This window comes from Terrapene carolina, unplaced genomic scaffold (assembly GCF_002925995.2).
Source record: "Terrapene carolina triunguis isolate 2854851 unplaced genomic scaffold, T_m_triunguis-2.0 Scaffold88, whole genome shotgun sequence".
NCBI classification, from domain to species: domain Eukaryota; kingdom Metazoa; phylum Chordata; order Testudines; family Emydidae; genus Terrapene; species Terrapene triunguis.
Genome location: NW_020664439.1, coordinates 10,942,356 through 10,954,515, shown reverse-complemented (window position 1 = coordinate 10,954,515; position 12,160 = coordinate 10,942,356). Strand labels below are relative to the sequence as shown.

The window sequence follows — 12,160 nt, the reverse complement described above, 5'->3', positions numbered from 1 at the left end:
GTGTAATTGTAAATGATCTTCTTAAACGTATCAAAGCCCTGTTTTGTGTAGCTGAGGTGTGCATCAGAAATGCACTGAACAAGATACTCTTTGACACTTTCCCAGGCCCTTGAGTCCATCTGCTTGCAGGCGGGCAGGAGACTGTATAGTGATATGCAAGTCCTGAGTGACACACACTAAGCACAAAGTATCAAAATTATCTTTTGCTGCTTGGCAAATGTCCAGCTCTTCCCTTTCTCTGTTCCCTCCTGCAGACATGCCCACCTGATTAATGGTGCATGTATGGTACTACAAAAGTAAATTTATCCAGAGTTACATCTGACTCTGCTTGGTTGTGCAGGAGCAAGAGAAACTCTTTCTTTTTTCTTTTCAAAGTGGACAGAAAACAAAATCTTTTAGAATTAGCCCTAATGCAAACCCAAATAGTTGCTGTCTGACTAGTTAGTAGTAGATATGCAATCCATTTTTTAAAACAATTTTAACGTTTGTATGCTTGTACAAGTATTCCTGGGGCCAACCAACAATCCTTGCTTTTGAATTCTAAATAAAACATTGGACTATTAATAAACTCTCCAATTTAAGTATTTGTTATAGTTCAATATTAAAATGTCTTTAATATACAGTAATTTTGTGCCTTTTAGCTGCATCGTAGTAGACATTCAGTTTGCATGCTTTTAAACTCAGATTGTATTTCAGGTAGTAAATTAAATCTGTAGAGAATGTTTTTATACTATTTCAATTCACTTCAGTTACATTTGCAATGTGTTTTTATTAAAACTTTTCCAAATTAATTGACTAATATCAGTTTAGCTAGCTAGTCTTGCTGTTCAAAGGGGTCAAAAAGGGATGTGTATAAATAGATTGGCAGAGAAATATGTACAATTGGGAAATTTTTTTATATGGAGAACTTTTTTGCTAAGAATTGAACGTATGAAATGTCAGTGTAAAATAAAAAAAGGGGGGGAGAGTTTATTGGCTCTGTGCACTTGTAAAAGTAATAAAATATCAGTAGAGGCCTACAATAGAAACATTTTTAAAAATCAGTATAGTCTGAGGTTTTTTTTTTCTCGTGGACTGTACCTTATTGTGTACATTTAACTTTTAACTAAGTTTGTGTTTTTCACGACATTATCAAACCTAATTTTCTTTTAAATATTTGTTTAGGTTTTACTGCAATCACAGCGACCAATCCTATTTGGCTAATAAAGACGCGATTACAGCTCGATGCAAGGTAAAGAACCCTTTTCATACTAGGATTGCTTACCAATTTTATTGTCTAATAATTGAAATAGAAGGATGCTATAAAATTGATTCTCTCCTCTAAACTGAGAGTGGTTTTTCTAGTCAGGATTTCAGTTGGTAAGGCCACACGTTAACCTGATTCTGAGATGCACACTGTCCTTTTCCCAGTAGTTTAATTGGATGGTGGTATGATGTTGCCTGGAGGTACTACAGTATTCTGGTGGCTAGCACTCTTTGACCATTTCCAAAACTAACAGTGCTTTAAACAATCTCAATCTCATTAATTAAACATTTGCTTACTTAATTGAATCCCTGAAGCAGGTAGTTTTGTATTCTTTTTATTAATCTTCTGTATCGTGAGCTTGCTTATAAAAGGGGAAAATTGGTTTCACTGATCCAGAAGCGGTTCTATAGCAGACTGCTCAATCGAAATTGGCTGGATTCTGGTTTATATCATAAATAGATACTGTGATAAAGGATGGCTTATTTTATATTATTTAGTTAGGCTGGAAAATAACATGCATCTCTTTCCTGACCAATATCCACTTAGAACAGCTGGGAGAGACTTGGCTTGATCTGATATGACATTCTCTCTCCAGCCACTTTGACTTGTTTACAATCCCTCCTTTTTCTGTAAACTTCACACCACTATCATGCCCTGCTTTCCATACCCTCATGCAAACACATTCAACAAACTGCTCCACAGAGTAGCAAAGAACACCAAATATAGTTGGTTTTCACTTGTAGCACAGGAGAGTAAGGAGAGCATAGAAATGAGTGAATCATTCATCCTTTTCTTTCTGATATAGTTTACTGGTAAAGCACCTAAAATACTTAGGAAACCTAATAAATGGACTTAGACTCCTAAGGGACATAGGCAATCTGCTTCCTTCCCCTGGCCTGAAGAAGAGCTCTTTGTGGCTCGAAAGCTTGTTCCTTCCACCAACAGAAATTGGTCCAATAAAAAATACTACCTCACCTACTTTGTCTCTCTCCTAGGCACTTACAAACATTTTACCCGGTATCTTTATCTTTCTTTGAATTGGAAATGTAAGAAACATTAATGTTATCACTCTTTACGAGAAGGATCAGTGCAGTAACAAAGTACAAGACCTAGAGTAAATATCAGCACAAGTCCACGAAGTCACCTGCAGCAGCCAACTTCAAATAAAAGCAAAATCTGTAAGATCAAATCAACTTTGGTCCTCTGTTTCTGTAGAAGTCTCTTCACATTAAAATTGTAGAATAGTTGGATTATGGTGGATGGTGCTTTGGGTAGATGTATTTTAATCCCCTTTACCTCTTGTGGCTGAGGTTCCAAATTTATCTACTCTCATATTTGAAAACTTGTTTAGTGCCTTTATTCTAGTATCAATGTGGCATTTTAGTCCCAAACCTATCACTAAAATGCCAAGTGAAGTGCTTGGTTTTGCTCAGATGTACAATGTATAGGACATCGGTGTACCTGTATGAGACTCTTGTGTTTACATGGGGAAAGGGATGCTAAAAGGGGTGCAACTTAAATGTGACTTATTCTTTGACAGTCACAGTATTTAAGCAGGTGCCTTAATGTTTTGTCCTTCCCCTTACATTTCCAATCATTACAATCCAGTGATTATTTCAGGCAGAGAATACAACCCTTCAAATCAGTGGCTGCTATAATGGGCCTGATGATGCTTCCACTGAAGCCAATGATAAAACTCCCATTGATTTCAGTCAGAGCAAGAGTTGACTCAGTGTTTGCGGTGCACAAAAGGAAATTGTTCTGGTCTTCCAAGGTGATATTGCAGAGTATATACATAGAGTAAAATATGCTATCCACATTTATGCACCTGTGCATCTTGCACATTGAAAGGACAATTTCTTCTTCAAGTATTTGTCTGTGTGGATCTCCACTTCAGGTGCGTATGTACATCATGCATGTGGGATCAGAATCTTTAAATAACAGTGTCCCTTGGGACCATGTCTGTACCATTCATGTCCTTATCTCCGTCCTCCCTCCATCCCTATCCAACGGTATAAAAGCAGAGCAGCCACAACCATCCCCTAGTTTCACGTACTATCTGTGGCACCAGGGTGGAATCAGCGGTGTCCACCACCTCACTACAGCATTTCCCTAGCTTAGCTCAGCCAGGCTTCAATTCCCTACTGTATATTCTCTCCCTTTTTGTTTCTATTTACTCCAAAAAAAAACCCACCCCCAAACCGTTTTACAACTTTGACTTGGCACACTGTGCCACTGCCACGCGTAATGGCAGATCCAAAACCATTGGGCTGTAAGTTCTGCCTGTATTTTGATGGTCTAATTCCCCTCATTTCCCTGCTCCCTGCAGTTTGAAGACAGTTCATCCCCTTCTGCCAGTGATATACATTTTAGACCACTGGCTTCCTCACAATGGCCTAATCAGCCATATATACCACATTCACCATATTGGGCATACTGAGGCCTGCTGTCTAGAACCTCCAGTACTGGATATCTCTCTTGCTCATCATGCAAATGCAGATATTCTCATTCTCCTTCCACATCAACTTTAAAGACCTTCTGTAGAACTGGACAGACAAAGCACAAGAGGAAGAGGCAGCTCTGGAACAACTGGATCAATACCATACATCTTCTCCCAGAGACCCCTCATCGTTGCCTCCTGATGAGGCGCTCTCATTAGCCCCAGTGATGACTTTCAAATCTTTCAGGAAATGCTCTTGTATAGCTGAAATTCAGGCACCAGTAATCAAAGAAAAGGCTCATAAGCTGCTCGATGTCTTGTACTCCACTTGTCCAAGCGGGATAGCACTGTCCGTAAACGAGGGCACCCTAGAATCAATTAAAAGTCTGTAGTAGAACCCTGTTACCCTTGCCCATATAGCAAAGAGAATGGAGAAAATATATGTTTCCCGAAAGGAGTTTCAAATAATTCTGTACTCTTTTGGTACAAGAGACAGCTAGCAGCTAGATCCTGTCAGAGCAATTCACAAGGGTAAAGATCCCCAAAAGATCAGTTTCTTTGGTAGGAAAGCCTATTCTTTTGCCTCTGTTCAATAACTGTATAACAAATTACCCAGAGTTATCCCTGAAGTAGGAATCCTGAGGTGGGACAAGGTATCTCCCTTTCTCAACAAACTCCTTCAAGGGAGAGTTAAAATCCATAATCAGAGGAACAACTAGTAGTGAAAACTGCTCTTCAGGCAGTCAGATGCTTCAGATGGGATACTGCAGCTTGGTCCATGGCCTCTGCAGTAACAATGTGAAGGGTGTCGTGGCTGCAAGCCTCAGGTATTCCAAGGAAGGTACAGAATATGATTGAGAATTTCCCTTTGCTTTGTTCAGCACTTTGACTGAACACACATTGCATTCACTAAAAGCTTCCAGGGCTGTGTTAACATCAATGGGGATCTATACCTCAACCTCAGACCACATAGCTACACCCAGCAGTGACCTATGGATTACCCTCCGAGATTCTCCTGTAGGAAACCACCACCTTCTACAGGTGCCAGCCCTCCTGCACAGTCATCTAGGCAGCAGATTAGATAAAGGTTCAAAGTCACAACCAAACCAGACTGAGCTGTCCCTGAAACTGCTCTTTGGATGTTCTGTTCTCTATTTTATCTGGACATCACCAGGGCCCTATTACATTATCTGGATAAAATGAGAACTTTTAAAGTATCTCTGCGCTGCAACTGGGAATGTGCCTCCCCGCGTGAGTAGACAGACTTACACTAGTTTTGCTTGATCCTGCACTGAATAGTCTCTATGGTGATGGATAGCTGGGCTAGGGCTGGCAACTTTCTAATGGCAGAAAACTGAACACCCTTCCCCAAGGCCCCACCCTGCTCACTCCATCCTCCCTTACTCACTCATTTTCACCAGGCTAGGACAGGGAGTTGGGGTGTGTTGTGTGGGGAAGGGGGGGGATGGGGCTGGGGATGAGGGGCTTGGGGTGCAGGAGGGGGCTCTGGGCTGGAAGGGGGGGGCCACGGGGTTCGGAAGGTGGGAGGGGGCTCCGGGATGGGGCAGGGGGTTGAGGAGTGGAAGGGGGCATGGGCTCTGGGCTGAGGGTGCAGGCTCCAGGGTGGGGCCAGGGATGAGGGATTTGGGTTGCAGGAGGGGTTCCAGGCTTGGGCCGAGGTGTGTCCAAGCTGGGGTGGCTAGACCAAGCTGCCACCCATGCTGCAATGTCCACACTGATATTTTTAGTCTGTCTGCCCAGGCTGGGATGCTGGCTCCTTGCTTTAGTGTAGCTGTACACTTAGACAATGCCCTCACCTCTTTATGACATTAAGCCATGTAGTTCAAAGACAAGCCTATCTAAATGGATTACACCGTGTATTTCTGTCTGACACCAAATGGCAGGAGGACATCAAGACTAACATCAAGACTCACTCCACTAAAGCCCAGGCTGCAGCCTCTATATGTTTCAGAAATATCCCTGTATCTGAAACATGCAAAGCAGCCACCTGGAGTAATCCTCTTGTTTTTATTAAACATCATTGACCTGGCCTCCAGATCAGAAGCAAAATTTGGGTCATCAGTTTTACATTAAGTCTTTAGCTAGTGGCAGTTAAATTCCACCTTGCATGTGGGCCCTGCTTGCTAGCCTCCTGAAGTGGGGATCCACACAGACAAAGCCTCTGGAAGAATCACAGTTACTGTAAGGTAAGGAACTGTTCTATATAGGCCAGAGTTCATATGCCTTAATTCAGAAAGGCGTCGGGACAACATAAAACAAAATATAGTCCCAAATGTCTCTAGCAGTAGTTAAAGGGCAATGTCCTGCATTATTTTGTATAATTTACTCAATCCTACAAGAGACCTCTGGTGGCAGAATCTATTTAAGTGATGCAGGTAGCCAATGAATTGTGGATTCATTCTCATTCTGTATAACTCCATGTTAAGTGTGTTTTCTCCACTTGTACCTTGTGAAACATAGCAAGTGGGAACAAGTTTATTAAATTAATTCATTATTAACTGATCCATGTGGTATATACACATACACACTGTTTTATTTTCTAATATAAATGATCAGCTGAACTTACATTTGCAAGTTGGGGATGTTGAGGACTAAAACTTTTTTTGTGTCCTACAAGTACAAAATCTGCTCGACGCAATGTGCACAATTATTTGACCTCAATTGTGGCCTAGTGGGATCAGTTTATATAATGAACTACTGTTTAGTGGTTTGTTTGCTCCCTTTGAACATTAAGCTATTGTCCTGTAATAAGTAACATACTGTAGGCAACTGGGGCTTTCAGTTCCTTAGTCTTAACTTTCTAATGGTCACGCATTTATATACCTTGATTGTCTCTGGTTTAGGCTGATTTTCGAACCTTGAAGATGAGGAAGGCTGGAGACTTGTCTGAGACTTCACAATCCTTTAAGTGTTCAGTACATCCTTTGGCGCTGATTCAGCAGAGTACTTAAGCATGTGTAATACTGAAGTCAATGGAACGACTTGTGTACTGAAATTGTGCATGTTCTTAAAACACTTTTGAATTGGAACATCTTTGCATTGATTTGCCAGCTATTTCCAAAGGACTCGTGTTTATAGCAAAACATTGTGTAATTAATCATTTAAAATGATTATTGTGAACCAGTTCAATGTTCCTTCTCTTTCAGGAATCGTGGAGAAAAGCAAATGAGTGCGTTCGAATGTGTCCGAAAAGTCTATCATTCAGATGGAATTAAAGGCTTTTACAGAGGAATGTCGGCCTCCTACGCAGGCATATCTGAAACTGTTATTCATTTTGTTATTTACGAGAGTATTAAGCGAAAACTACTGGAATTTAAGACTAGCATGGACAGTGAGGATGAATCTGTAAAAGAAGCTTCAGACTTTGTTGGAATGATGATGGCTGCTGCCACTTCCAAAACCTGTGCCACATCTATAGCATATCCACATGGTAAGGGCAAGCGTGTTCCTTAAGAGCCTGAGCCAAAGCCCAAAGAAGTCAGCAGGAGCCTTTTGATTGATTTCTATCATTCTCTGGATCAGGTCCCAATAAAGGAATACTTTGTTTTAGCTACACTTCTGTCTATTGTTCGATTTAGAAAATTGGCATGGCCAATTTCTGATTCAGCAAGTCAACCAGAGGCTACAGTATTTCTAAACAGATATTTAGTCTGACCCCTTTGAGCAATAACATTAATGTATACCAGGGAACTGCTGTAATCCAGTCCATACAGGTTCAGGGACATATGGCTTCATTTGGACCCCTATATTATGCTCATTATTTGTGTAAGTTTCAAGTAAGTAACCAACAGAGCTCTTGCTTTTCCTTTTTAATGTTTAGGGAGATATGTCAGCAAGATCTCCTCCAATCTTTCACTGTGCTGTTCTTCTGCTCAGTTTTCCCCAGTAATGCTGTTTACTATGTCTCAATCTAGCAAAGTACTTAAGAATATGCTTAATTTTAAGGTGAAACAAGTGTGATTACTCACATGCTTAAGTGGTTTGTTGGACCTGGGCCACTCAAAGCACCATCACTTCACCTCATTAACTGGGCATCTGGAAATAGCTAAACTTTTAGGTTATTTTGCTCTTGTAAGAACATGGCTTGTCTTTTTCTTCCAGATTCCCAGCCCCAGTAATTGCCATGTTGGCTTTTTTACCTACTATCTAAAGAGTGTACGATGTTGAGGGTTTTATGCTTGCTTAGTCTGTCGGCTAAATTGATTAATTTGTTTTCATTACATTTTTTGCAATGTGATGACCAAAATAACCAAGTGTTACTTTCTTTACACAGAGGTTGTACGAACAAGACTACGTGAAGAGGGAACAAAATACAGAGCTTTCTTCCAGACACTATCTTTGCTTGTGCGAGAAGAAGGGTATGGATCCCTCTACCGTGGTCTAACTACACATCTGGTCAGACAGATTCCAAACACAGCTATAATGATGTCAACCTATGAAGTGGTAGTCTACTTACTGAATGGATAGCAAAGTTACAAGGCTATCTCTAGGAAGGTGGAAGACCAAAAGATTGCAGTGGACCACCAAATATCAATGCCAGCGTGGTGGGCAGAAGAAAATTATCTATCAGGAACAGGCAGCTGTGGACGAAATAGAAGATTGATTATAGGCAACCATGAGCAATTTGCTGCCTTATTGTATGGTTCTTTTGTGACCATGTGACAAAGGAGCTGCCCCCAGGGGAATGCCTTTAAACACATCTTACTTCAAAATTGCTATTTTCTCTCCATGTGTTAATTTACATGATGCAAAACCATGAGCTTCAGTGATTTGGAGGGAGGGGGTTATATATTGTATTCTATTGCAAGGGATAGCCTTGTTCCACTCATAATGTTTGGTCTTCAATACATTTTGTTTCAATGTACAATAACCTATTAGGGTGAGGAGGATGAAAGCATAGATTCATAACTTTGTATGTCTGAAACTTCTATTCAATTCCATCTGAAGTCTCAAATGATGATACTGAGGTAGTAGTTGCAGCATGCAACTCCTGTGTTACTATCTCAAGGAATGTGGCACAGGGACCTAAAATAGAATGTACTTCAATCTCACCTTTTGTAGCGACAGAACAGTTCAAAGTTGTGTGAGAAGCTCTCATTGCTTAACTCTGCAGGATACCGGTCTCTTAGCAGGACTGGAAATCCAAGCATGCCAATACTGAGTCCTCTTGCTTTCATTATCATAGATCTCTGCTCCCTTTTAGAATCTAAGGGAGACCATAAGATGTACTGTTACAACAGATCATGGAGTCTCCTCACCTGATCCGTAATGTGACCCACACTACTAACACTGGAATTGCAGAACTTTAAGGAGTCTTTAAGGAGTCTTCATGAAGTGTTAAATTCTAACAAGTGAACCTGCTTTACATGATGCAGGATATATAATGTTCAATCAAACACAGCTTTATGCAAGCTAGTGACTAGAGTACCCACACGTCTCCTGGATTAAAGCAGGAGGGCACATACTTCACCATGTGTAAAGCTATAGGAAAGCACATAGATCAATTCCTGTGTAGTAACAAGTTGGGAGTTGCTGTAGATCATTTTCAGTGAAACCCCAGCCACTTTCAGAGTGATGGAGAAGATGGTAATTGAGAATATTTTGTTTAAACATTCCCCTTAAAAGTTGCTTATCCCTTGTTTTTCAACCTAAAGCTGGGTGCAAAACTGCAGATAACCGTATAACTCTGTCCTTTCAGTTATCTGAATATTCAGGCATTGGTTTTAATTGATATTTTGTAATCTGGTTACAGAATAATGCATTATGTTTGACAGCATATCTTAGCTAGTTCGGTTACTTGTTCTGCCATAACTTACCAAGTTTTCCAGATCCAGAGTATGAGAAATAAGTTTCAGATTCTACATAGCTTTTCAAACTCACATGTAGACCTTGAATACTTCCAGGATTAAATCTGCTGCCCTTCGGATGAGATGTTCACAGTGATTTTTGCGGCAGTAGCTTTCTATCTATAAATGCCACTACACTGGTATAACAAAGCAGTGCAATTAACTCCTCCAGTGTGGTACTTCAGTATACATTAAACTGTGTGTTTGTGTGCAATGGCTTTATCTTACAAATGACTCCTTATGCACTTTGTGGCCTTTTTTGGCTTGTGATTTTTCTCCCGTTTAAGATTTTCGATATTGGTCATGTGCAGTTAGAAACAGTGTTCAGTGCACACAGATTCTTTTGAAGCTAAGTGTATGGTTTGATTTCCAAACACCTGTGCAGAAAAAGACATTGTTTGCAGTAGATCGCTAGGATCGATGTTCAGATAGTTTTGGAGACTTTTATACATAAAAGTTTGATGCATACTGAACAACCAGTTTGTCTTGTTTTATTTTCCTTTGAGCATTGTAGTGTCCATCATACTACGGCAGAAATCTTTTAATATAGACTTGCAAGCCTTGGTGTTAGTAATACTCTGTAATAACTGCCTCTCCTTTTAAGGGCCACTGTAGAGCACAGAGCACCACTGCTATGCCTGTTCAGTAGGGGCTTGGCTGCATTGATGTGCTTTCCGTAGAAACTGAGTATTCTTACCTGTTTTTTAATACTAGAAGTATTCTCAATATAGCCTGTGTTGCGCACATTTAGACTAACCTTGGCAATCTTTGTATTCTTATTAGTACAAGGAGATTATTTTAAAAAAAACCCTCAGTTCAGAGGTTTTCCCAGTGACCTCGCTGGGAAACCTGCTAATGCTGTATTACTCACAACTAGCCTTCCTGCTTCCAAACATTAGTGGCCAGACTTCTCAGATCTTGCTGCTGGCACCAGCATTTAACTAACAGCAAAAGTTTAAGCGCAGTAATGTGGAAGCCAAAAGTGGTTATAAAGTAAAAGCTATGTTACAATAGCTAATTATGGGGAATGAGTTACATTGAAAACATATTTCTCTTCAGGAGATATCCAGGCAATTCAGCTATAGCTGAATTTTAGATTTAGCAAGCACACAGGCCCAAATTCATCCCTGGAGTTAATGGATATAATTCCCACAGTTTCGATGGGAATTGTACCTGCGTATTCCAGGGATAAATTTGGCTCACTAGATCTGGTCTGCTTTCAGTGCACATGCATCACTTCTGTTACCCTACGAGGTTGTGCGTGCATGCCTTGCAGGGAGAAGCACTGAATCTTGCTTCCAAAGGCGAGATATCTCAGTAGAAAGTTCTGTCTTCTGTGCTTTACTTTCCTTGTCATCGGCTGAAGAGAAACAATCAACCTCTTGTTCCAATTCTTCATGGAGTTTTAATCCTTCAAAGACAAAACCTTTTAAATTTCTTCAGGGGTGAACTTTTTCTGTAACAAAGAAACAATTAAACCAAATTGTGTGTTTTGTTTGTTTATAAAGCTACCACAGTGTACAAAGATACCTCTGAATTATTTCCCAAAGATATTGAAATTCTTTACATAGTTTTCTTGGTATCTATTTTGAAAGCATACAGAGGCAAACGGAAGATGCATCATTCAATAATACCATTTGGAGTGTACTTTGATGTTGTTTTGGGTCATCATCTCTTACTTGATTCTTTTAATGGAGTTTACATTAAGTTATACCACCATGATTTTCTATCTAACAGAGTTTAAATCTCAGTTTTATGGAAAGGGTAACATTTGAGAATGACTTTACATATCCATCTAATTTATATATAAACCAACATCCATTCTTATTTAAATATGATATATTTTATTTGACTTTACTCAACAGCTGGTTAAGAGTCAAGAAACCTTGTATAATACTGCAGATGTCCACTTTAGCCAGAAGGTGGCACTATAGTGTGATATGCTCACAGCAGAAGTGGATCCATGTTCCACTTAAACTTGTATCTGGTGTTAAACAATTCTCAGTCTTTCTACAGTATACTATATAACAAGAATATTGATAAAATTATGGCTTATCACTGTTCGTTTTTGTGGCTGGAACTTGGAAAGCCATGACAGAAAGTCTTCAATGGATAGGACTGTATTTTATATCTCTCTCCATCAATATCCTGGATTTAGAAATCCTAACGTGCAATGTGAAATGTTACAAAGCAAGGTGAGTTTTGGTGTACCAAATGGAAAGTTCTTCCTAACCTTAAACTGACTGCAAGATCTGTTGTTTATTTTTTCCTAATCTTTGATTTGTTAGCATCCATTGTTCTTTGTAGGATCACACTAGTGATTTATGATGGGTTTTTATTTTTCTTTATAACGAATGACTGAAACATCAGCCTATCCATAGGTCTATTGACATTGTACCTATATAATTCTCCGATTACATGAGACACTCCACATATTTACTCTTTATTCAAAGACGTTCAAGAATGACAGTTTGTGCTTTATTGCTATTTTTATTTTTGCCTCCTGATAGTCACATTTGAAACATTCCTTAGATTGTAGCATTTAAAAAAAATTACTTGCAGAGAATTCAGATTGGAGACACTTTAAAAAATATTGCTTCCTAAGTG

The 12,160-nt window shown here is 39.7% G+C and overlaps 1 protein-coding gene across 1 annotated transcript in view; it reads left to right on the top strand.

Annotated features, from left to right (window-relative positions):
- Positions 1–11,809, top strand: part of SLC25A36 (solute carrier family 25 member 36) — a 61,865-nt gene extending 50,056 nt beyond the window's left edge. Inside the window, exons 5-7 of the mRNA XM_024202868.3 lie at positions 1,165–1,231; positions 6,854–7,137; positions 7,981–11,809. Coding sequence (XP_024058636.2) covers positions 1,165–1,231; positions 6,854–7,137; positions 7,981–8,174 — 545 coding nt within the window. The 3' untranslated portion in view covers positions 8,175–11,809. The remainder of the gene's footprint in view (positions 1–1,164; positions 1,232–6,853; positions 7,138–7,980) is intronic.
- The last annotated feature ends 351 nt before the right edge of the window (positions 11,810–12,160 follow it).